This window comes from Coloeus monedula (assembly GCF_965178545.1).
Source record: "Coloeus monedula genome assembly, chromosome: 2".
Lineage (NCBI taxonomy): Eukaryota > Metazoa > Chordata > Aves > Passeriformes > Corvidae > Coloeus > Coloeus monedula.
In genome coordinates, this window is record NC_138782.1 from 64130907 (window position 1) to 64154872 (window position 23966).

The following is a 23966-nucleotide window of genomic DNA, read 5'->3' on the forward strand; positions in this document are numbered from 1 at the left end:
ATAATACAATAAATTGTTTTCCTGTTTTCACAGCTGAGTGTCTGGTTTTGTGTTCTTATGTGCAAGTTGGATTTAAATTGCTTGAAAGCCTATGAAAAGCTGCCTCTCAATTATCTCCAGGGATGATTTTAGACTCAGATTTTTTTTTTTTTTATTTATCATTTTAGAGTATTTTGAGACTACTCCGTAAACTCACACTTCAAGAGTGGACCTCTAGGAAGTTGTACCCAGTATTTACTTCTAAACATGTGCTGCCCAGAATATAAATTAATCCCAAGAGTTTCAAAGTTTTGTCCTTGAAAACAAGAATGACTTGGGCCTAGTTTATCTGCATGATTTCAGCAGCCAGGCTCCAGAGCAGTATGTTGTTGGCACAACACCCACAGTCAACTTAATGGTGTGATTCACTGGAGCACTATTTTTGTCCTGTAACCCTGTTACTTGCAAGTACTTAATTTTATTCAAGTCCATTTGGAAACAAGTGAAAACGTACACAGAGTGCAAAGGAAAAATGTTTTATTGTGAACATGGCATGTATAAGATGCACTTCAGAATATACTGTTATATATCAAATGAGGAAAAAAGACCTCTGACATGAGATAAATGAACAGTGCTTCAGAGAAATGAAGAACATGCACACAGCTGTTCTAACAGCACAATTCTGATACCAATCACAGGATATTATATAGCTTTTATGACAATGTTTATAAAAATTGCAAATATTGGACCTACTCCTGCATTGTTGTCCATCATCCAAATCTTCAGTGAATCTTGCAGGTGTGTGGAGGGAACAATGAGAGCAAACTGACACCCCACCTCAGGCAGCAGAAGGTAGAGATGGAGGAAACATCAAAAACAAAAGACAAAACCACTGTTCTACAAAAGTAAAAAGGCAAATATTATCCCAAGGAATATTATTATTTGCAAGAGGAATCTTAATTGCAGCATCCTGACTCCATTAAAGCCAAGGAGAGTATGCCATTGAGATCAGTGGAGTCTGAACTTCATACTGAAATTTAAAACATTTTTGCATTAGTGTAAACATCAGCAGAAACTAAATGTCAGCATCTATACAAGTATTCAAGTGCTGTTTAAAAAAACCAATTAAAAACAGACAATGCTAACCCAAAATGCCAGTACATATACAAAAGGCAGATAATAAAAGAGAATTTTCTTTTCCAAATATACATTTTGAAGTATTTAAAACCATCAATTTTAGGGAAGGAGTATACGAGAAAAAACTGAGTTATTTACAATGATAAAGGAAGGGCACAGTGTTTGCTCAGATCTATTTGAAACCAGTATTTTTCCACTTTGGAGTCATGACATATACCTGCACACTCAAACATGTGCTGAGAAATGGCTGTACTTCATTATTACGAAATATAATCCTTCTGTGCAAGTATTTCAGCATGATTCCTCATAAGCCATTTACACCCATTCACATTTTCAGTTAAAAAATACCCAAACAAACCAACCTGAAAAATTTCTTGAGAAATATTTTGTCTTTAAACAACCTGATGAGATTTTACATCATGGCAATTTACAGTCATGCATTTGGAGATTCAGAGTCAATACAACTTTTCCATTTACTGTTAAGAGTTGTGCCTGTCTTCAAACAGTTCTTTGCTAATTTTTGTGCGGATCTCAGGACTCGTTAACAGCTCCTTTATCTGATTCAGTCTGGGTAACAGGGCCTGCGTTTCTCTGCGTAAAGCTTCCTTTACTAAGTCTGCTTCATGGCTCTTTCCTAGAGGAAAAGAACAATATAATACATTTTATAGCAACTAATGTGATTTAAAGTCATTAATGTACAGAGATAAAGAGATTCTATCTGGTTTGGACAGTAGGAAGTGCTCAGTCTTTTGCCCATAGTGATTTTTTATAAAAAGGTATTTCATCAAAAAATATAATTTACATGAACAAATGCTACCAAAATGTTAAGAACAGTACAGCATCACATTTAAGGGAAACTCTGTCTTATTACATACTGTGTAATAGTATCTGTGGTGAGTATCTGTAGTGGTAATTTTTAGCTTGGGATTGACTGCTGTTGACTAGGAAACAGCACGTGCTCTCACACAGAGCAAGCAGCCCTGCGGCACTGCCAAACCCTCAGGTGCAGGGCATCGCTTCCACTTATGGCGAGGCCTCTTCCACAGCCATCCATGACAATCCAAAAGACAAATGCAAAATGTTCAGTTTCTCTTCAAAAGCAAGGAAGGGACTCGGTATCAAGAGCGAGTGAAGACTGGAGCCGCCTGCTTCACCACTCTTGTCTTTTTTCCACTGTCCATCCTTCCCAGCATTCGATAGATTTTCAGCAGTGCAAGCACTTATTAAACCAGCAGACAGTGTCCTTCAACTCAGAACAAACTTTTGATAAGAGACTCACAAAGCAGAGTGCCTGACACCCAGGACCACTTAGCAAATTTCAGCAGGGAGCTGGGACTTGGTGTTGTAGTTACTCTTGGTGGGATATTTGCTCCCAGGCTTTTTGCACAGTGCTCACTTGCTGTTACCATTGTCGCTCTCATTCTTACTGCCGCTTGCTGCTTCCTCAGTTTTTGCAGGGCTTCCATCAGTCTGTCTGCTTTTGTTTTGTGTTTCTTCTAAATATTGCTGCACAGCCTTCAGCACTGCATTCTCCACCAGCCTTTTGCTGAGGCTCACCAGCTCTGCATCGTCTGGCTCTGCTGCTTGTTTTTCACCTATGCGTCACAACAGACAAGAGAAGGAATTCATTGCCATGCAAAGACAGTAGCTGTGATTGTATCAGGAGCCTCTGGCTTGAGCTGGATTCTAAGTTATTAGATGCCTCTTCCTGATTGTAAAAAGTAATTTCCCCCCTCCTCAAGCTCAAAACACAAAAGTGTTCCATAAAGATGTGTACAGTGTATCAGATCATATTTCACTGTTCATGTTTCTTCTAGCACTCCAGCAAAAGCCACTGGCTAACTCTATGAGCACTCATTTAGCTTAGAAGAGTAAGTGTGCAAATTTAATTTTTTCTGGCCAACAATCACCTGTGACATCTGGGCAAAGATCACAGAGTATTCTGAGTTGGAAGGGGCCCACAAGGATCATTAAGTCCAACTCTTAAGTGAATGGCCCTTAAGAGGATCAAAGTCGCAACTTTGGCGTTATTAGCCCCATGCTCTGACCAACTGAGCTAATCTCAGGGCCAAACATTTCATAAGGTAAATTTACACTTCAGCAGCATTCCTAAATTTAGGTGCACCATGTTGTGATTTTGCTTAATAAATATAAAATCTATCTATTTATTCATTTCTTGTAATTCAGGAGTTTCATAGGAAAAATTACTAAAGCACAGGTTACAAATATTTTTCTAAACAAAGCATAAAACTTAGAAAAACCATATAGTCCCTCCCTGCCTCTCTTGTGTCTTCTATCTTAAAGCTCTAACATCAAAGTACCAGCAGTCCATTCTTAAAATATCTGCTGATAAAAACAAGAAGCTGACATTTCCCTGTTTTGCTAAAGCTTCATACAAATAATATATACAACAAAACAACTGTACACATAGTGAGGATTCTCATACATCATTACATGTAATTTGAAATGGTACTTTTCCATGAAACATTTTCCTAAAAAACTCTAAACTCTACTGCAGAACCCTCCTTTTACAAAGAATTTGTTCCAGGAAAAGCAAATTTTACTGTCCAATTTTCATTGGTCATGCCGTTTCACAGCCCCCTGCACTAGGTAAATAACTGTTTCCCTCCATCTACATTTAAAGGTCATATATTTCATGTCTTCTTCTGGCATTTGCATTCTGCAACCAGTAATAAGAGGCTGCTTAGTCACATGCATCTGGTGAAAGGGATATTATTGTATGCTCTCGGCACAAAGCTTTGTACTGTTCAATTACCTAAATTTGTCATTTTTCATACATGTAAATTTATTAAAGTTTGCCAGCATATATAGATAATAGTTATAAAAGACTTTTATTAGTCTTCCTAGTGGACTGCACAAGCTGGGAGTGATTTCACTGATAAAACATAATTCATATGGGGATTCAAGGAGGAGAGAGAGAAGTAAACAATACTCTTCATATTCAGAGGTAGTGGCTCTATTAGCTGTTAATCTGATCATTCTGCTCTGGAACAGCAGCTCTTCCTGTTCTGGGCCTCCACAGCACTGTGACTATGGGCAAGGAAGAACTGTGCTCTCCCCCTGAAGAATCACCAGACTACATCTTGGTAAAGCATTTCTTTACATTTTGGAGAAAGTGTAGATAAATACTGTAAAGATATTAGAAAGAACATCTAGGGAGATAATTTTGGTTAAAACCAAATTAAAAAAAAATATAAGAATACTTTAAAAACAGAATTATCCAAGGAGACATATTTTAGGCTAATACGCAAGTCCAACGGAGGCAGAGCCATTATCTTCAAAACCAAATAGCTACATACTCCACATTCTCTGACTCACTGTTTACCATATCCCTTCACTATCTCTAAATTCTGGGTCTAAGTCTATCCTTTAATTACATGAAGGAGGGACTTAATTCAGACTCTTCTCTCTCAGGGTATTTATGAGCAGCATCTCCTCACAGCTTTTCTGAATTGATCCCACACAGTCCTTTGAATGAAGCCCTTTGATTCCTGACTTTCTTTGCTTTTAGTAAAGATGCTCAAAAAATGTGTTGGTTGCCCTGGTGTATTTATTCACTAGAAAAAAAAAATTAAAATACTTAATGATTATTTAAAATAAAACTGTTTTCTAGTTGCTGAGTTTCTTGTTTTTCTGAATTGCTTGTGGGCCATGGAAATCATCACTCACACAGTGCTAATGATCCATCCATGCAACTCGGAACAAAATCAATGGGAAATATGGTGCTCAGCCACTCTCACACTTGACCCTGTAGTGCTTAATATGCAGAATATGACTAATCAGTCACAGAGGCCTCCAGATACCACACAACAGTAGTGATTATATTTACTCATAATGTAATTTTAGTTGTAGTACATCATGTATCATGGTCTAAAAAAGGCCAAGCTCTTCTCCCATGAATACTTTCTCATTTACAGATATATGTATAAAATCCACAGGTCTACTATTGTGTTTATGATTTCAAAATAAGTAGGTAGCTCACTTAGAAGTACTTTCTCAAGCACAAAAAATGTCAGATTACTTAAAATGAGCCTTTTAAAAGTTTATATAGCTACAGAAGGTTTGTGGGTTTTTGTTTGTTTATTTTTTATTATTTTGAGATATTCATGGCTCATCAGAAGTCTAGGGTGAAGTCTGTAGCAGCTCCTAAGAGAGCTCTGCACTCCCACTGGCAAGACATACACAGCCTCTGACTGACGTGTGAATGCAAATGCATGCACATCCTTGCATGAAGATTGTGCTTGGATTTATCCATGCAGCCACCTTGGTGCACTGGCACATGGGCCTATATGATTCCCTGATGCTCTGTTTCTATTCTCATACTCCCAAAATAGCAGTTGTGGAAGTGTCTGCAATGCCGCGGTTCGCTGGCAAGGAGCTGGATACTGTTCTATCATTCCTATTCATGATAGGAATATGTTGATAAAATGAAACAGGTCATGTAATAAAAACGAGTATTGATCATCTGTATCTACTTGGCAATTTAACACATGGATCTGTCCTGTTTCTATCTCTCCTTCCATGCTGCATCCACTGCTCGCCTGCTTCTTCGACGAATACAATTCCTTTGCAGCAGGCAAATGCTTCTTTGAGTGGACTGTCTGACATTATTGGAATATCTGTAAAAGTCACTGCAGATATGACTGTTTTAGATTTAAAAGGGAGGTTTAAAAATTCACACTTGCTCTGTTTGTAACCTCTGCTCTGAAAAGGTAACAGATATACCACAGCATTGTATTTGCATCAATGTTGTGACACTGCTTTATTTCTGTGCCTATGAATAAAAAATTTCAATGGTCTTTTCCTCCATGTGGCTCAGAATAAAAATGAAAAAGCCTTTCATTTTGTTTATCCCAGAATTCTCTTCTGTAATTTTCAAAATATGAAAACCAATTCATACTCTGTGAATGTACCTCAATGCATTCATGCTAAGCAGTGTTTTTTATTACTGAAATGGAAGCATACCAGTTGTCCTGAAATGACCACAATTTTCTACAAAGGGAACTATCAACTCCACAGAATTATTCAAAAGGGGCTTTATGATCCTACATCCTACTGCTAGCAGTTATGGACACGAACCAGATGCCTGCAACCAAAGCCAAGTTTGGATTCAAATTCACTGGTATATCTTTCTACTGGACTAGGTTTACTTTCCAAGTCTACACCCTCTTACACATTACAAGATTGTGAGCTGAATTTTGAAACACTGTGTTGGAAGAAATCAGATATCATGGTCCTGGTACAGCATTTTCATGGCCCTGACACAGCCTGTATTAGAGTGTATGTAGTTATCTCAGATTTGGACAGAGGCACGACAATTATTTGAATCCCTCTATTGTCCATATGATTAGCCCATGGATTGCAAATTTTTTGTAACAGATTTAACTGAAGGAAGCAACAGGGAATCCCTTTTATAGGAAAAGCCAGTTTTACAACCTTTTTCCAGCTATGCTCCAAGACAATGTTCAGCAATCCTTCCCTCATGGCCTCAACACACTGGGCTTTGTTTTTCCTTCCAACAACCTTTCTTGGCAACAAGACAATGATAACACAGGGAAAATTATAAAGGAGACCCTTAGTATTTTGAATAGGTGATTGAGACCAGCTGAGAAATTTGTAATCTGGTGGCAGAGGTTCTGCTCTGCAATCTGTGGAGGGCTGTGGTAACAGACATTCCTCCATCTACCTTTTGGTTTATTCTAATAATTATTTCTAATACAGTTTTTACAAACTCTATGAACACAGATACGAGCATGTGCCCATATCTAATCAACACAGTAAGTACAGACAGGAAAGTCACAACTCTGAACATTTCCTTTTTAATTAAGAAGGACTTGCATGAAAAGTCTCTTAAGTGGCCACTTAAGGAATTGACACAAATAAGGCACTGGGAGGAAGGGTGAAATTATAATCTCATTGTGACATGATGGTGATGACATTTCTGTTGCTGGATGTTCCCACCTAATATCTAGCAAACTTCTTTAGGTTTACACATACTGCTCCGCAAATGCAGGACTGCCTTACAAGGCAATACCACTCTGTCCTTCATGCTGAATACATGGGTTTCTAGTTTGCTGGAAAGGTTTTTGTATTTAATTTGGCACACCATGGAATAAACCTGATACAGTTAGGAATTTCTAGTAAAGAGGAAATTAAGAGTGCTGCAGCTATTCAGGGAAAATGGTGCTCTTGCCAGATTCAGTAATGACAGCAGGAATACCTGCAGGACCCTTTGAGCTGCAGACTTGGCAAACATGGTGAAAGTTTGTTTTGTTTCACACAAACCCCTGTGAAGCTCTGATACAAATTTTCTGACTACCTCTAAATGAAGAAAGAGGACGTGATCTGCTAAACCTACTCTTCCTTCTGCAAGCACTGAGGGATGTGATGCCCCAGGCATGAGCCAAGAGAATAACCAAATTAAAAAGGTAATGTAAGACTCTAGTCCTGGCATACAGGGAGTTCTGCTAAATATCTTGGTTTTATTTTTCTATTAGAAGAGACCTGCTGATAGAGAAATTCCCTGACTCCTTTAATGTAGTTTAACACTTAAACTGAAATAATTTATAAGAAGTCTAGTGCAACAAGCAGGAAAGACAGCAAAGTGGGTGAAGGGAACAAGATGGCTTAAAAAGCTGAGTTTTACTTGATTTTTCTCACCAACACTCTGGTAGAGAAAACAGGCCAAGTTACAGAAGTGGTTTTACATAGCCACAGTAACATCCACTGTGCAAGATGGCAATGGGAGAACCAAAGGATTGAGGCAGGTTGTGATAGCAAACACCCACGCAACATTATTCACTCCCCTTCACCATTCACAGTGCTGCCTGGTGCCAGCAGCTCACAGGAACACAGAATAGGGCTGCTTGGGTCAGCAAGGCTATCAAGCAGAGCAGAAGAGTTCCTACTTCCTCTAGGATGCAGCCAAGGGGGAAGCCTCCTGCTGTTTTCAGAGCCTAAAAGAGAGAGAGATCAGGCTTCCCAGTTTTCCCAGGGAAAAGTTGAATTCGGGAACAGGACAGACACGTCAGTCCCTTGCCTTCAATAGGCCTCCAGAAATAATACTGAGAATGTAACACACTGTGGGTGACAGTGTAGGTTGCTTCCCCAACAACCTTGGTCACCAGTGACCACAGACAGAGCTGGATGGTCTTGAAGGCAGAAAATCACCCTGCTACATCACCCAGCTGAGGGAGCTGGGGGCCCAAAACATGCAGCAGTTAACCAAAAGAGTATAAACAAACATTTTAATTGCCACAGTCCCAATGTTTTGCCAAAACCTTAAACCCTGCTCATGGACCTGACAACCATGAAAATCAAACGTTTACTCACAAGCATGACAAGGCAAGTAATTTAATAAACATTCACCTCTTGTTACTGTTTCCTTATCCTTCCCATAGCCTATGTGAACTTCAGTTTCACATCTTTCAGATTCATTTGTTACTATACAGCTTCCAAAGGGATGCTATTTTGGCTGCGACTTTGCCATGCTACTGTCAAGTATACTAAAAAAAGTAATCTTTTTTGGACTAAGACAGATTGTTAAACAAGTGTTAATAAATGAATTTTAACAAGATGAATCTGTGTTATTGCTCCTCCTGAGCTCAGAAAAAGACTCCATACAAACTCTGACAGTCTCTCACATAGTACATCTCTTTCCCTGGGGAAAGTGATTTTGAATATATTTGTAAGTTATAGACAGAAAAGTCAAATTTTAATCAACATGCATTTTCATTTAATTATTTCAGTTGCAGTAACATGAGTTGTGAAACACAGCTGCATACTGTTTGAATCACAAAAGGAAGATGAAATCTTGCAAAAAAAAAGATATAATTGCAATTCAAGAGTGTGTCCAACAGTGTCTATAAAATACTGTAATATTTTTAATTTGATTTAATAATTTTAAATACTGTATGATTTTAATGGAAAAAAACATCACTTGCAAGGTGCTTTTAACACCTCTGTAATCATACTTAATTAGATTCTGAATCTAATGGAAGAAGGTTAGAGTCCCCTCTCTTGGTATGAGCATCTTACATAGGTTTGAACTGGTAACATAACTGCATCCAAAGGCAGTCAAAATAGATGGGTCTAAACCTTTTCCCCTGGAATTTTCCTCTTGAAGGAACTGAACCCACTTCACAAGCTTCTTAGGCAAACCATGAAGTTACATGTTTTTGAACATAGGAGTAGTATTGTTGCTGTCTTTCCTTTCATGGATCAAGTCTACAGAATCTGACCAAATTTGCTAACAGCTTTGGGAAAACTAACAAGACACCCTTAAGTCACTTTGAATTGCATTTCAAAAACCCCCCTAGCATTAAGTACTTATCATGGCCTTTCCTATCAGAATCCCCTTTATCTATTATAGATTTTGCCTTAAATAATGTATTTAGCTTTGTTCTTTCTTCCTTCCCTTTTGTTTGCCACCTAACTTCCACTTTAAATGTGGCGGGTTTCTTAAGAGCTGGGATTTGAGATCAGTTTTCATTCTGATATTGTGAGATGTAGCTGTATAATGTTCACTGCTGTACCACACAAAGGTTTGTAAATATGAAACTTACTTTTGACACTAGGAGAGTACTAGTACATAGAAGTCTAGACCTCTTTTAAATGCTCTGGTCCTGAACCCATAAAACCCCTGCTTGGGATCTTCTTCAGGACAAGCTGTTCCCTAACTTTTCGTCTTTCTCTAAAAGTCCAAATATACCCACTTGCAAGAACACTGAATCACAGAATGATTTGGTTTGGAAGGGACCTTAAAACTCATCTAGGTCCTACCCCCGCTGAGATGGGCAGGGACTTTCCTAGACCAGGTTGCTCAGTGCCCCATCCAACTTGGTATTGAACACTTCCAGTGACTGGGCATCCACAACTCTTCTGGGCAACCTGTCCCAGTGTCTCACCACCCTCTTTCAGTTTAAAGCCATTGTCCTATCACCCATGCCCTTGCAAAAAGTCCCTCTCGATTTCCAAAGCAAAATATCTCAAAGACAAGAAAAGCAACAAATTCAGACATGTGCTTTGTCATAATAAATTGCTCTATACCGTGGGAGTGTTGGTGACCTCAGACATATGAAATCAGAATAGCTGTAAATAAAGAGTTAAGAATGCTGAAGGTATGACTACAGCTCACTTAATCTAATTCACAGAAATCTGAAAATTGTTGCTAGAGGATAGCGTAACAAAATCTGTGCATGAAAAAAATCCTGAAACATTACCATGCCATAAAACTAAATTTAATGCAATCAATCCTTCATATGAAAAAAACAGACTTTATAATCTAGGGCAAGAAAAAATTGAAAGAATATAAGAGGACAATACTGATTTTTTCCCATCCTATATTCTTTATGAATAGTGCAAATATCCTCATTTGCTGAACAAGCACCTAGTAATCAAAATTAACATTATTCTTGAGTCTGCTTCACCATTAAAAATCAAGAATAATCGAGTCCTAATTACTTTTTTAAACCAATGGGCCTTACTTCCACATCCTTCCTATGCTAAATATAAAATAGTTATAGAAGCATTTTCTTTGTGAAACAACATAAAACTCCTTAAAAAACACCCATTTCCCTAACAGCAACACTTCTTTAATGAGAGTAAATCCCTACAGCTCTAACACTGCATTCTAGCAAAAGAATAACTCCCCCTCCCTCTCTTCCCCCATATTTCTACTTCCTCAAACTCAGTGAGTCAAAGACTGTTCTAGCAACACTTCAGTGAAATCAATCCAGGAAAATATGTCTGCTATGCCAAAAAATGAACTAATCATCACAATTTTTACCAATTTACCCCGTACCATAATGGATTGCTCATTACCATACCTTAAAACTGATGGTTCTCATCTCTTTACACTCCTCCTTCCATTTGCAAATTTTCTCTCTACCTACATAGTATACACAGTTCCACACCTTCCTCTTTAGCATCCAAATAATTCTAAATCTGTCCCATAACATCAGTAGAAAACTGCTTATTTATGCCAGCTGTTCTTTTGGGCCTTTATTTCTATCAGGCTAAACAGCTCTAATCTGGAGTTTCATGTATTTTCTTCATCCTCTTATTTTAAAGCAGTATTTTTCTCAGCCTTTCCTCAGATCAAGAGTAAAAAATAAAGGGTGCATATTCCTGCCATAACCAGTTTTTGCATTTCTTTTCACTCTATTCAGTACCAACTGTGTAATCAAAAGCAGGTAGTTTCGTTTGCTTTGCCTTTATGTTTTCCATACAGAAAAGTTCTCCCATTTCTAGATCTGGCTACAGGAGCCAAGAAAAGTTTGTTAAGGATGAGAAGAAGGAAAGAAATGGGCAATAGTTGTCCTCCAGAGCAGATTATGTAATTCATGATTTTGAGATTTCCTGAGACACGAAAGCACATACAACAGTTGCTCAGCACAATGCCACGTGGTTTGACCTCCAAGAATGCAGGTGTAGCTCCACACCGAGGGTTACCGTGTGGGGCATCAGAAGCAGTAACCCAGAGCATTTGAGAACTGGCCTGTCCTCACAACCTGGGTGCAGCACCACAGGCATCCACACATTCTGCTGCTGATGGAGAAGCTTATACTCGGACAGACCTCACCACATATCATGTTTTTATCTAAAGTCTAATCCCGCAATATTTTCTTATTTTATGACTTCTTTAAAGATTATGGCTTTAAAAAAAAGGCAAAGGGAATGAAATGGATCTCTTAAAGTAAAATGATGCACTTCTGTTGGAATGGACTTATTATTATTCACTTGTGCTGAAGCAGGCATTACAGGCAGTGACTCCATGATCCAGGCTGTATTGTGCCTGGCCCTTCTTCAAAATGTTTCAGACTAATTACAACAGAGAACACACACACAATGTATGAATAGGGCACACAGGTGGGGGTCAACATAAATTAACATTTATGTCATTAAATCAGAGGATCAACTTTGCTTTAAAACACAAAAACACTACAGCAAATTTCATTTCAACAGAGAAAAGTAAACCCTGACTTTAGAAGGGGGTTCAATCCCTAGAACTCACCACCTCACAGATTACAGTTTGTAGAACTGCAAGAATAAACTCATCATTTTGTGCTGGAAAAACATCTCACATTGTATTAATGAGGTGTATGTGAAAAGCAAAAGGGGATCTGAGAGAGGAAGAAAGGAAAACCTTTTTGATTGCATTAGGCTATATCGGATGGTAATGGATTTTTAAGACAGCAAAAAACGTACATTTGCTGATGGTACTCAGCCACAGTAAGCGATACAGAAAACATGGCTGAGCCTTAATATGTTTTTCTCTATCCCTGTGCTTTGTAGTAAAATGAAAAATTGAGTAAATGTCACTGAAAAATTATTGCTAGGATGTGAAACAGTTTAACACAATAATAGAACATGGGGTAAGACAAATCATCTCTTAGCAAAAGGATACAAGTTCTCTAGCGAGTGAAATGAATTATCCATGCCTGAGGATTGTAACTCACAGGAAACTTATCAAGTGCCCAGATCAAATTCACCTGAGACTGGCAGATATTCAAAGGGATTAAGCCATCAGCAGAAAGGTAAAGTTAATGGCAAATTTTGAGATTTGGGGATTGGGATCCAGAGGAAATACCTAGTAAGAAGTGAATTTTCTCTACACCAATTTAGGACAACAATTCTTAAGCATCCTGAGAGTTACAAGCAGGGTCAAGAGCCTGAAAAAAGTCTGGCTGTGTATGCCACCATCAGAGTTACAAGTCTAAATGTACTGACTATTGTACAAGTTTGGCAGTGCCAAACTGGTCATTGGTACAGTGTATTTCTAGCTACTTAAGGCTCAAGGACAGTCTGCAACCAGACCATTTTCCTTTTAAGACAATTTCCAATCCTATGCTCCACAAAATTATAGAATGGTTAGGGTTGGAAGAGACCTTAAAGATCATTTAGTTCTAACCCTTCTGCCATGGGCAGGAACGCCATGCTAACTTACATACCATATACAATCATATAACCCAAATTCCTCTAAATCCCAATCTCTTCTGTCAGTTCTCTACTTTAAGCTCATGAAAACAGGACCACTCAAATTTTAGAAATGGCAAATTGATTTGGCATAAAACATTATTAAACCATCAGTAATCAGCTGCTGAACAAGGTGCCAGTACGCCTTATTATGATACTTTCAAGCTATCTTATTTTCCACTTTGCCTATAATAATTTCACAAATAGTAACACACCAATGTCATCTAAAGGACAACCCCTCACTCGACCAAGGACCTGTTGTTTGTCTTGCCTTCTTTTTTTTGTCTGCCTTAATCTCAAAATCTTGGTCACAACATTGCAAAATGTAGACTCTCTGCAGCCCAGCATCTGTCACTGACAGGAAGCTTTCCCTGAAATATATACAAAATGTTCTCTCTTGTTCTTATTTCACATGATGCAATAGAAGTAATCCCATGCTATCCTAACAGTTGCTTAATCATGTTAACCAGTTCCTCCTCCTGCCTTCTGACTTTGTAGCTTTTTTTTTTTCAAAACTAGCTAGCTCCTGCCCTCACAGCTCCCCAAGATGTAGCTCCACAGCTCCCCAGGCATATTCTGGAAGCACAGCCTGGGCTCCTACTTCACGTTTCGAGCATCATATTCTTTTGGAAACACAGTATTTCCTCCAAACATCAATTTCCTCTGCTCCATGAGCTTCTTGAGCTTCTAGGATAAAAGTTACGCTGATCTTCTCAGGGCAGATTTAGCTAGCACTGCGCGCATGCCATTTCTGCTAAAAGGTTATAGGTCTGGTGGCACGTGACCTTGCCAGACAGGAAAAAAAGAGATAGATTTTGGGGTTTGGTTTTTCCTTCCCAGAGGCGAACTTTTTCCACAGATGAAACCTGTTTTCACCCCTTTTTGAAAGAGGACTGAGTATACCTTCCTGACCATTCCAGGTCACTACAGAAATGTCAAAATTGAGAGTCTGATTATTAGTCCATATTCTAGTTTCTAGAGACCTTTAGTGAAACAAAATAACTCATTTTCTCTTTCTTAATTATATAGCATCTTTAATGGAGGCTGTGTGGACCAATTCTATAGTTTTTAAAAAAAATTTAATTTTTTAATGGTTTCTGGAATTAAGGTTAAAACATGCCTGCCTGCTTCCAAGAATACCACTCTCCATTAGCAAACAAAGTACTCAATTATCTAGCATTAAGCATCACAAATCAGACAGTATAAAGGGAAAAAAGCACATTTAAAATATCAGCTTAGGAAGAAGTAAGACAACTACCACATTTTGCTTGTATAACAAACACTTTCCCACCCTCACTGTGGCTATTCTATTTCTGTAATAGTTGTTTATTCCATATGCTACAATTTCTACATTGTGAGCAGCTCCACTCTAAGCTCAGGAATTAGGTTACAGTAGGACTTGTCATAAAGCAATAGAATAGGTCAAAGCAAATTAGTTTCTAAACTGAAGGGGTAGCTGTTCTCATATAGTAACAGAGAATGGTATTTCATGTTTAGCATGTTGCACTTTCTATTTGGCTGTAAAATGGATTTGCTTATGGATCACTTTCGAGCAGAGAAGGAAAATTCAACTTGGGTTCTATGCTGACATTAGACAAACACCTGTCCTCACAGTACCATGAAATGCATCTCTGAAACCTGGTGTTTCATGCAGAGGCACCTGCTTATGTTTACACAGGTGAGCTATACAATGCTAGTACTTGTTGGCTCTAAGGCCAATTAGCACAGAGCAACTCAGGTCCGTCCTATCCAGCTCTGCAGGCCTCTGAAATGCCGTGGCTGCATCCAAACTGCCTGCTGGGAAAGGACTTTGGTTGGTGCTAACTCCTAACCAGCTCCCAGAAGTTTCTGCAGTATGTACCAGTTTGCCAGGTCCAGAACTGTATCAAGAGTCTTGGCATGGGAAAGGCAGTCCCAGTGTTCAGGTGCAGCCCCAGCCACCCCAGCATGCAGTACCCCGGCATCCAAGGCACCCAGAGTGGTCACAGAGCTGGGCTGTGTCTGTAGGTAGCAAAGCTAAGAAGTACTTTGAGCCAAATTCTGCATTCGTGGAACAGTTACTTCTGTGGATTTCTCCTGGCAGAGGTTTTGAATCATAACTCCAAAGCAGCCCAGCGCAAATGAAAACAGAAGTATGAACTAAGAACAGTTTCAGAGAGTAATGCAGTAGTAGCTAGAGTAACACATGTGCCAGAGGACAGGATTTGGCTCCTGACTCCAGTAAAGCTGTGGGAACAACAGAATTTCCATTTCCTCTTTTACTACAATGAAATCTTACCGCTGTAGTTCTGATTTAACCTGCAGAAGTAAGGAAATGGAAAGGCAAAATTCATAACTTTAAACATTTGGACTTTCTAATGCTTTTTACTTTTCAGGGCAGACCTTACAGCACTTCAGAAAACCATGCTGCTCCTTCTACGGTTTGGTGTGTAAAGAGTGGCACAATTTGTATAGTGAATAGAGAGAGGCAGCGTGCCAGAGTACACACAAATCTCAGTAAACCAGGACAGGAGCATGCAATAATGAATGAGAGAAGTAGTACTGACAGAACTTCCATAATACAGAGTAAGATATTTGGATAGTGTTCACTATTCAGATAGGGAGTACAGGGCAGCTTTTAATATTATCCGATAGCAATGACCTGTAATTTACCCTTTGAAAATCAATAAAAACATAATGCTGTAGCCTTTGCCTCATTCAATCATATCTAGAGTAAAGCAGAGTTCCTCTGAGAACCCAGTCTTCCTTTTGCTGTGCCAATGGTGTTACTAAGATAATCTTTAAATCATTTTCACAGCTTAAAAGACAGAGTATCTCATATCTGGGTGTATATGGGGTGGATACCAAACACATTTTCCACTAATGAGCAATAATGTTTAATGTTTAACATCCATACTTACAGAAGTATGAGAAATCCACTACACTTTCTCAAGTGGAACATCTGCATACAGGACCATCAGTGTAATTACCCTCTTCAATTCACCCAGGACATATTTATGTTTACTTTGTATGTTTACTTTGTCTTTTGGCCTTTATTCTCCCTTTTAAACCCAAAAAGAATATGAGAGGGCAGCAGACACACTGCTTGGACAAACTAGTATAAATGCAGAAGATTTAAAAGTGATCTTATTTTCTTTCCAGGCTCACTCTCTCTTGAAGAAATCATGTTGGAAGTCTCTTGCAAGAGCCAAGAGAGCAGACTACCAGTCTGACTTTTAATGCCCAAGGCTGCACAAACAGCATTTTACCCAGGCTCCTTCTCTTGCCATGTATGTACTTAGAAAGAGGATTCCAGATGAAGCTGGCAATTTGTTGGCTTGCCATCTGAACCAGTATTTCTGATAGTATTTATAGAAGGTCTGCTTTTAAATGGGCTAGCTGATATTCTCACCCGTCTCACTGCAGCTCTGGACTCCAGGGGCTGCCAGTGGACTGTCACAGCCATGACACTTGGCAGGCCAAGTCCTTGGTTGGTATAAATCAACACTATTCCTGCTTACTGCTGCTAAGGGTTTCACTTGACATTTTCAGTACTGCCTGATTCATGCCCCAGTTAATCTGTTTCCCTTTCATGGTTTTACTTGCATGTTTAGCAAAAATCCTAAAACACTGTTAGCTTGTTTCTAATCGAATATTCCAACTGAAGCATCCTTTTAGAGAGCTTCAAAGCACTGCAGTGCTAAATGGTGTATTATTATTGAAATTATTATTTTTAATTAATATAAACGTTATTAAAATTAACAGTTCAGTTACTAGACACTGGAAATTTTTCTGAGATTTTACCACTACCAGAAAAGTATAATTTTTATTACACAGAAGTAAGTTCTCTGGGCAAAAACAACATGTATTCTTATTTATGTTATGTTGCAAATTGATAGACAATAGTTAACTGCCAGTTATAACCCATTTATAAAAGATCAAAAGCAATTAACCATTACAGTATACTTTAAAAGAGTTATTAATTTTTATTCAAGCTTTTTGTCTAACTTTATGCTGGAGATTTACAAAACAAACTAATTGCATTTGAAAGATTTAGCTCCATGAGAAATTGCATTCACTATTCTTTGGTATGTTTGGCTTTTTGAACCAAGAAGCAGCACAATTTTGAATTTTAAATGCAACTTTCAACTGTAATCTGCCACTGCAGCTGGTGGCCCACAGTAATGCTCAGGGCTATTTGAATGTGATTGCAGCAGAATTCGCTCATATTCCAAATCATCATAAAGCTTCTTTTTCCTGACTACCATCCGGAGTGTACGGATATATTCTTGGGCAGTTTTTCCCCCCCTTACAGGGCAAGGAAATGACCTGTGATAGATGGAATTTTAACTGTTATCTATATAACCTAAGAAATGCAGGACTCAGTTCTGCATCTATTGCAGCCTCCTGTCTTCCCAAACTTTTGTCAATCAATTTAACTGATGTAGCATCAGTGTGCTCAGTAAGGGGTTAAAGAAAATACTACTATTCCTTTGGAATCTGTTGGTTTTATTCATACGTTTTTTTGAATGAAATACCTTCCAGAAACAATGAACAAAATGTCTAGCTAATGTCACTATTAGAAATTTCTCCACATAAGCAACTTTCCAGCGTATTACTTCTCTACAGAGATTGTCTGACCTTGCAGCCAAGTGTACTAAAACGTTATTTGGCCAGAAATTTTAAAATAGAGAGCAAAATCAAGAAAACAAATCACAGAAATAATTAATTGCATTAACAGGCAGTAAAATAAACATTTTAAGGAAGGTCCCTCTGATTGACAGAGGATTATGTTTTCTTTCTTTTACAGTGCCATACATACAACAGCAGCAATACTGCATGGTACTCATCATCACCCCTTACAGTGTTTCATTTCCACTCAGAAAACTGCATAACCATATATGCATAACTAATAGTGCATTCTTCACAACCACAACCCCAGCAACCAGCACAAGCGTGCTGAGCAGTTCCAGCAGTGGTGACCTTTGTATGGACTCACTGGGATCACAGGCTCAGTTCCCATATCTGCAAAGAAGCCTTCAGCTGTAAACAAAACAGTTTTAATGTTGTCTCTCCTCTTTGCTCAATGAAAAGTCCCATAACAGAGTTATCCTCTGCAGTACTAACAGGACTAAACAGTGATTACCTAAAAAATCCACAGATTGCTCATACAATGCCCTTCACTGCAGAAATTAGGTATACACTTGCATCAGCTTTTAAACTTTCATGTCTCTTAACATTTCCAGACCAGCATTAACTAACAACCATTTCTTTGTCAATAAACTCATTTCTGAATTATAGCTTTGCAGATCAGAAGATGATGGGAAAGCATACAAATATGAAGATAACCTTCCTGTGAAATATAAGCATGATAAATCCTACAGGACCTTGGAAATAGGCCAGCCAATAAGAAGTACAGCACTTTACCCTGTGAAGCAGCAGCCATATGAGGCAATACAACTGGGAGGGGTGGCAGAAGGGAGATACACAGTCCATACACCTCTCAGAGCTTTGCCCTTCCAACTATTTTTACTGCAGTTTCTGAAAAGCATTTGGCTACAACCAGGCAGGTCTTCCTTGTCTTCTCTGAGTCCAGGGTAGGTACAGAGACACCATTTCACTGCCCTGAGATGGCACACTTAGCAGGAAGGCTGACCCATCTGACATCTACATGATTTACTGTTTGATCCACATGTATCAATGGGTCAACCTGCCCAGAGGCAGAGCTTATTACTTTAAACATAGCAAAAACCCTTCCATTACACCAAGGCAGCAGTATTCTCTGTTGAGAAAGACATCATACTCAACTTTTCTGGTCAGTGTCTCCTCTTCCCACTCTGCTAGTCCTTCCCATATGCATCAGAAGCTTCAGCTCCTTGCCACTCCAGCATGGTCTACTGGCAGCAGGAAGCCATCTCCATGTGTGCACATGCTCACAAGGGATCAAGGCCGCTCAGCACTTTGCAAAACTGAGCCTGTGTATTTTTCTTGTGTATTACTCTTCACTAGATCCAGTCATAATATGGAAGAAGCTATTGTGGATATGTGACCCTTACCATCAGCTGCTGCAGGGTTTTTCAAAATTCCTTAATTCACTTAAAACAAAATTACCCAGGTCAGTCAGCTAATGATGGAGAAGCATTTAACCTCACTGGGGTGTTTCTGTCTTTATTAAAAGAGTGCTCACATAAAACCTGCTCTGCTATGGATCAGTCTACACAGCACAGATCACCAGTGTACACAACCAGGGATGGTGGCAGCAATGATTTCGTGGGATCTGCAACTTCTTCTGTCAGCACTTTTTAATCTAGAAGAGGATGGGGTTTTACGGTCATAGAACCATTATTATTTTGCTTAGTTAACAACTGGCAGCATAGTAATTTTGCTTCTATCAACATTTATCTGTAAGAAGCCAGGTTAACCAGTATTGCACGTGATCACGTATTTCTTGCTAGAATTCACTGAGAAAGATGGCAGCTTGTAGCAACCTCCCACAAACTACAGGCAGGGTTCTAAAAAGTGTAGCCAGTTTTCACCTTGGTAGTCTCATCCAAACATCACACAACTCCCCCATCAGGGTAAGGAGGACTGAGATCATAGTGAGGGTGAAAGCAAAAGACAATAGTTACGTTATATATATCCCGCTCTGCCAGTCATTAAACAGATATAAAAGATACTCTCTCCCAATATGTTGGGGACCTAATACAGTTGCAGAGGCATTGACAGTAAAGTAATAGTAGCATGTGAATGGAAGATAGAGTACATGGCCTCAATGTGGAAAATAAATACAATTTCAACAACACAGGAGGAATCTATACAAATACTTTTTGCAAAATAGTAAAAAGACACACTGATCATTAAGTTCATTAAAGTTCCAACTCCATCAACATGGTGCCAATTTTAGTGACCTCATCTCCATTCTTAAGTTCCTCACTAGGGTCTTCTGAATTCCAGTACTTTTTTTTTATTTCTCATCTTCTCATACCAGGATCAAGAGAAGTGTTGGTACCTGTTCCATCTAGCTAGTCCTGGTCTTCTTCTTGCTACAGCTGAAATGAAATGAATTTTCTTCCTATTGTCTCATGGGTTATTGTTCAAGTTCTTTAAAACAGGTTTAGTTAAGACTTTTCCTGAAGTTTCTCAGCATAGTGTAGTTATGGATCACTGTGGCCAATAGTACTCCAAATAAGGTATTCAGCCCCAGATACATCCTCATTTCATACATAAGTGCATATTATATAAAGATTAGACTTTTAGCAGAATTTATAATTTTCAGTGTTTTAGAAGATCTACAAATTAACTTGAACATTTTTTGATTATGAACCACAGAACTCCCTGACTTTGCTCATGTTTTCCTTTCAGGAAAAGAAGCAGTTCTGTCATATCCCTAAATAAATTATACAATAAACACTTCTGCTTTTTCCCACCAACATAACCTAATCACAAGGCAATCACGTTCGACTTGATCCATCTCCAGAATTACTAGTTGCAATTTATTTTATACAAAACATCCTGTCAGGAAGGTGGAAGAGAGCCCAACTTTTGCAGCCTAATAGATTATAGAGCAAGACAGTCTGCTACATACTTGTGAAATAATAAAATGTAGCCTATTTTAAAAAAATACAATTCTGTGTTATAAAAATCCTTATACCCAAATAAAAACTGGTAAAAAATTTAAATTCAATAATTTAATTTCTTTCTGCAGTCCATGTGTGCTGATAGGATTTAAATTTGGACTTACATATGTTTGTATCAAACACAAAGTGAGAAAAAAGTATTAAATTCCACTTTTCAATTAAAATTACTATAGATCAGACACTGAAGAAAATTCAGCAATATGTGTTCCTATCATGTAGGACTATTTCCTAAGTGCAGTTATTAATTAAAAAACCCAACCAACACCCCCAAATATGTTGAGACATTTTAATTTCAAGGAGGATTGCTTAAGACATATGGAAACATCCAACACAATTTTAAAACTTCCCAATTTCACAGTCACCAGTATTTTTATCCTCTTTACTTCAAGATGCCTATATTCTTCATTCTTGAGGCCACAGAGGTATCCACTTCTGAAGTATCAGAATGATATTTTCTTAAACATCATTCCTCTGATTTAAAAGCCTGTTCTTCTATCATCCTACTCCTTGATACCTTGCAGCAAAGGTGAACTTAACACCTTATTTTCTCTCCTAGATTTTCTTTAAATCTCTCTTTATCGACACTAGTGTGTACAGCTCTCTTAGCAGACTAGCTGCATTACTGAGGGATTATTTTTGACAGCCACTGTCAGACCCAAGAGCAAACATATATGTAAGATAGTCATGATTCTAGTGACACTAATGACAGCCTTGGCTGTCTTCAGGCCCTGGTTGGGCTTATTGCCTTGGTCATCAAACCTAATGCTGGTTGCAGAAAGATGAAGACTTGTGTAACTTTCAACTTTGACATGGTAAGTATTGAACACTTAGTTTGGGTTTAGACTGCTAGATTTTCTTTCTTTTCTTCCCACAGAGAATGGAAACAATCTTAGCAGTCTAATCACAGGCATCGTGAAGTTCCATGAGGGAAAAAGACAAACAACACCTATTTGTCATTCAAAATGTCATTCTGAGGAATGCACCTTTCCTTTAAATTGTTTGTTTTTTTCATCCACATCATGCACCTCTTTGTGTATATCTTGTGTGAATGTATGTGTAGGAGTGAAGAAACAACATCACACAGGGAGACTGGCAAGACAGAACATAAGCACTGGAGAATGAGTATAAATAGGACTCACCAACCTCAGCTGATGAGTGTATTTTCACATTTCAGGAAGAAGAAGGGAAAAGAATAATGTCTTCATAGTACCAGAGCAGGTATCACTTTGAGCAAGTAAGAGTTAAAACCTCACAAAACAGCAGTGAGAAGGACACAACCTGCAGGACGGGGAGCAATCAGTATTGGATAATCTGGCAAATGCACAAGGCCTGTTTAACAACGGGGATTGACTTACTATTTGTGATAGGCAAACCTGTCCTGTCTCTCGTGACAGAAGGCCACACAATGCAACTTTTGTACTACAGCTACGTAAATGCAAAATAAATCCCGGTAACTTACACCAAACTGCATATTTGACCAAATCAATGATTTGCAAACGTAACTTTCAGGATTTTCAAAATCATTTTAAGACGTAAATAAATTAATTGCATTCTGTTCACTGAACTTTGCTTTACCCTCAAAAACCAATCCCTAGTTTGATACAGCTGGGTAATTTTTGGTCAGGCCCAAAAGATCTGGACTGCATGTCACTGGTCTGGCTGTAAGTTGGAACTTGCCAGCTTGCCCAGTTCCTCGGTACAGGCTACAAAGCCCTAGGCCCTGTGTTCATTTACTCATTTTCACAACTATTTACATACTTTATATTCAATATGCACTATGAATGATAGCATATAATAATAAAATCATACAATGGTTTGGGTTGGAAGGGGACTTAAAGATCATCTAGTTCCTGCCATGGACTGGGACACCTGTTATTAGAACAGCTTGTTCAAAGCGTCATCCAAACTGGCCTTGAACACTTCCAGGGAAAGAGCATCCACAGCTACCCTGGGCAACCTGTGTCAGTGCCTCACCACTGTCACAATAAAGAATTTCTTCCTAATATATGATCTAAACCTACTCTCTTTCAGTTTGAAGCCATTCCCTCTAGTTCTGGCACTACATGCCCTAGTAAAAGGTTTCTCTCCTTCTTTCTTGCAGGCCCCTTCAGGTACTGGCAGGCCGCAATAAATTCGCACCAAAGATATCTCCTTTCCAGGCTGAACCCCAATTCTCTCAGCCTTTCCTCACAGGAGATGTGTTCCATCTCTCTAATCATGTTGGTGACCTCCTCTGGACTCGCTCTAGCAGATCCATGTCCTTCCTGTGCTGGGGACCCCAGAGCTGGATGCAGTGTTCCAGGTGGGGTCTCACCAGAGCGGAACAGAGGGGCAGAATCCTCTCCCTTGCCCTGCTGGCCCTCCTGGCTGCTTTGGATGAAGCCCAGGATACAACTGGATTTCTGGGCTGCCAGTGCACATTGCTGGGTCACGTGCAGCACCCCAAGTCCTTTTCAGCAGGGCTTCTCTTGTTCTGTTTATAACAGCTAGCAAACAACAAACTGTTTAATCTCATCAAATTAAAACATGCAAAAGTGCTCATATTGCTATACTCTGCCCTTTTAAGTTGGGAATCACGTTTTTTAGAATGAAAATAAGTTTCATATTCTGTTTTGATTATATGACCAGCCTTATTTCAAATTAATAGCTGTATAATATGGGAATTTTGTATGCGTTCAACATTTAACAGCCTTTTTAAACAATTTCTGGCCAGTACAACAAGGTCTCTGTTCCTTGGTTTCCTATCAAGTAGCAAATGGGCTACCACATATACAGCTATAATGAGGTGTAATGATACTTATTTTGTAAAGTGCTTTCTTTAATGTCAGATTAAGAAGTGTCACGCTATGAAGTTAAAGCAAACAAACAGTCTAGACCAGAAATGAACTTCTAGCTAGATCATTTCAAAAAGCAGTTAAAGATCACTTGAGACCATTTCCAAAATGAAATAGCATTTACTGAGCATTGACATAAGCAAATCAATACAAGGTCTAACTACAGGGCTATCATGCAGGCAATTCCTTCATGATGTCAGAAATATAAAGAATTAATTGTTAGACTAAACACTAATCTTCATTTGAAATATATACTCTTTGAAAAGCCCTTCCTTGAACACAGTGAGCCAGATTTTGAAACTCCAACCAACTTCACTGGAACTTAACATGCTCAATTGGGTGTCTGTATCCTTGTAGAAAGCTGTCTCAGCCTTAGAGTGTTTACATGATAATTCACTAAGAC

General features: G+C 38.7%; 1 protein-coding gene across 2 annotated transcripts in view; it reads right to left on the bottom strand.

Annotated features, from left to right (window-relative positions):
• Positions 1-499: 499 nt before the first annotated feature.
• AKAP7 (A-kinase anchoring protein 7) overlaps positions 500-23966 on the bottom strand; it is an 85601-nt gene continuing 62134 nt past the window's right edge. The window contains exons 8-9 of one of the 2 annotated variants that reach the window (XR_014227370.1): positions 1992-2711; positions 500-1750 (exon numbers count right to left, since the gene is read on the bottom strand). Coding sequence is in view for 1 of the 2 variants with exons in the window: in XM_082303262.1 (XP_082159388.1) it covers positions 1738-1750; positions 2513-2711 (212 nt within the window). In the remaining variant the exon portion in view is untranslated. The remainder of the gene's footprint in view (positions 1751-1991; positions 2712-23966) is intronic. The other variant, XM_082303262.1, reaches the window with a different exon arrangement.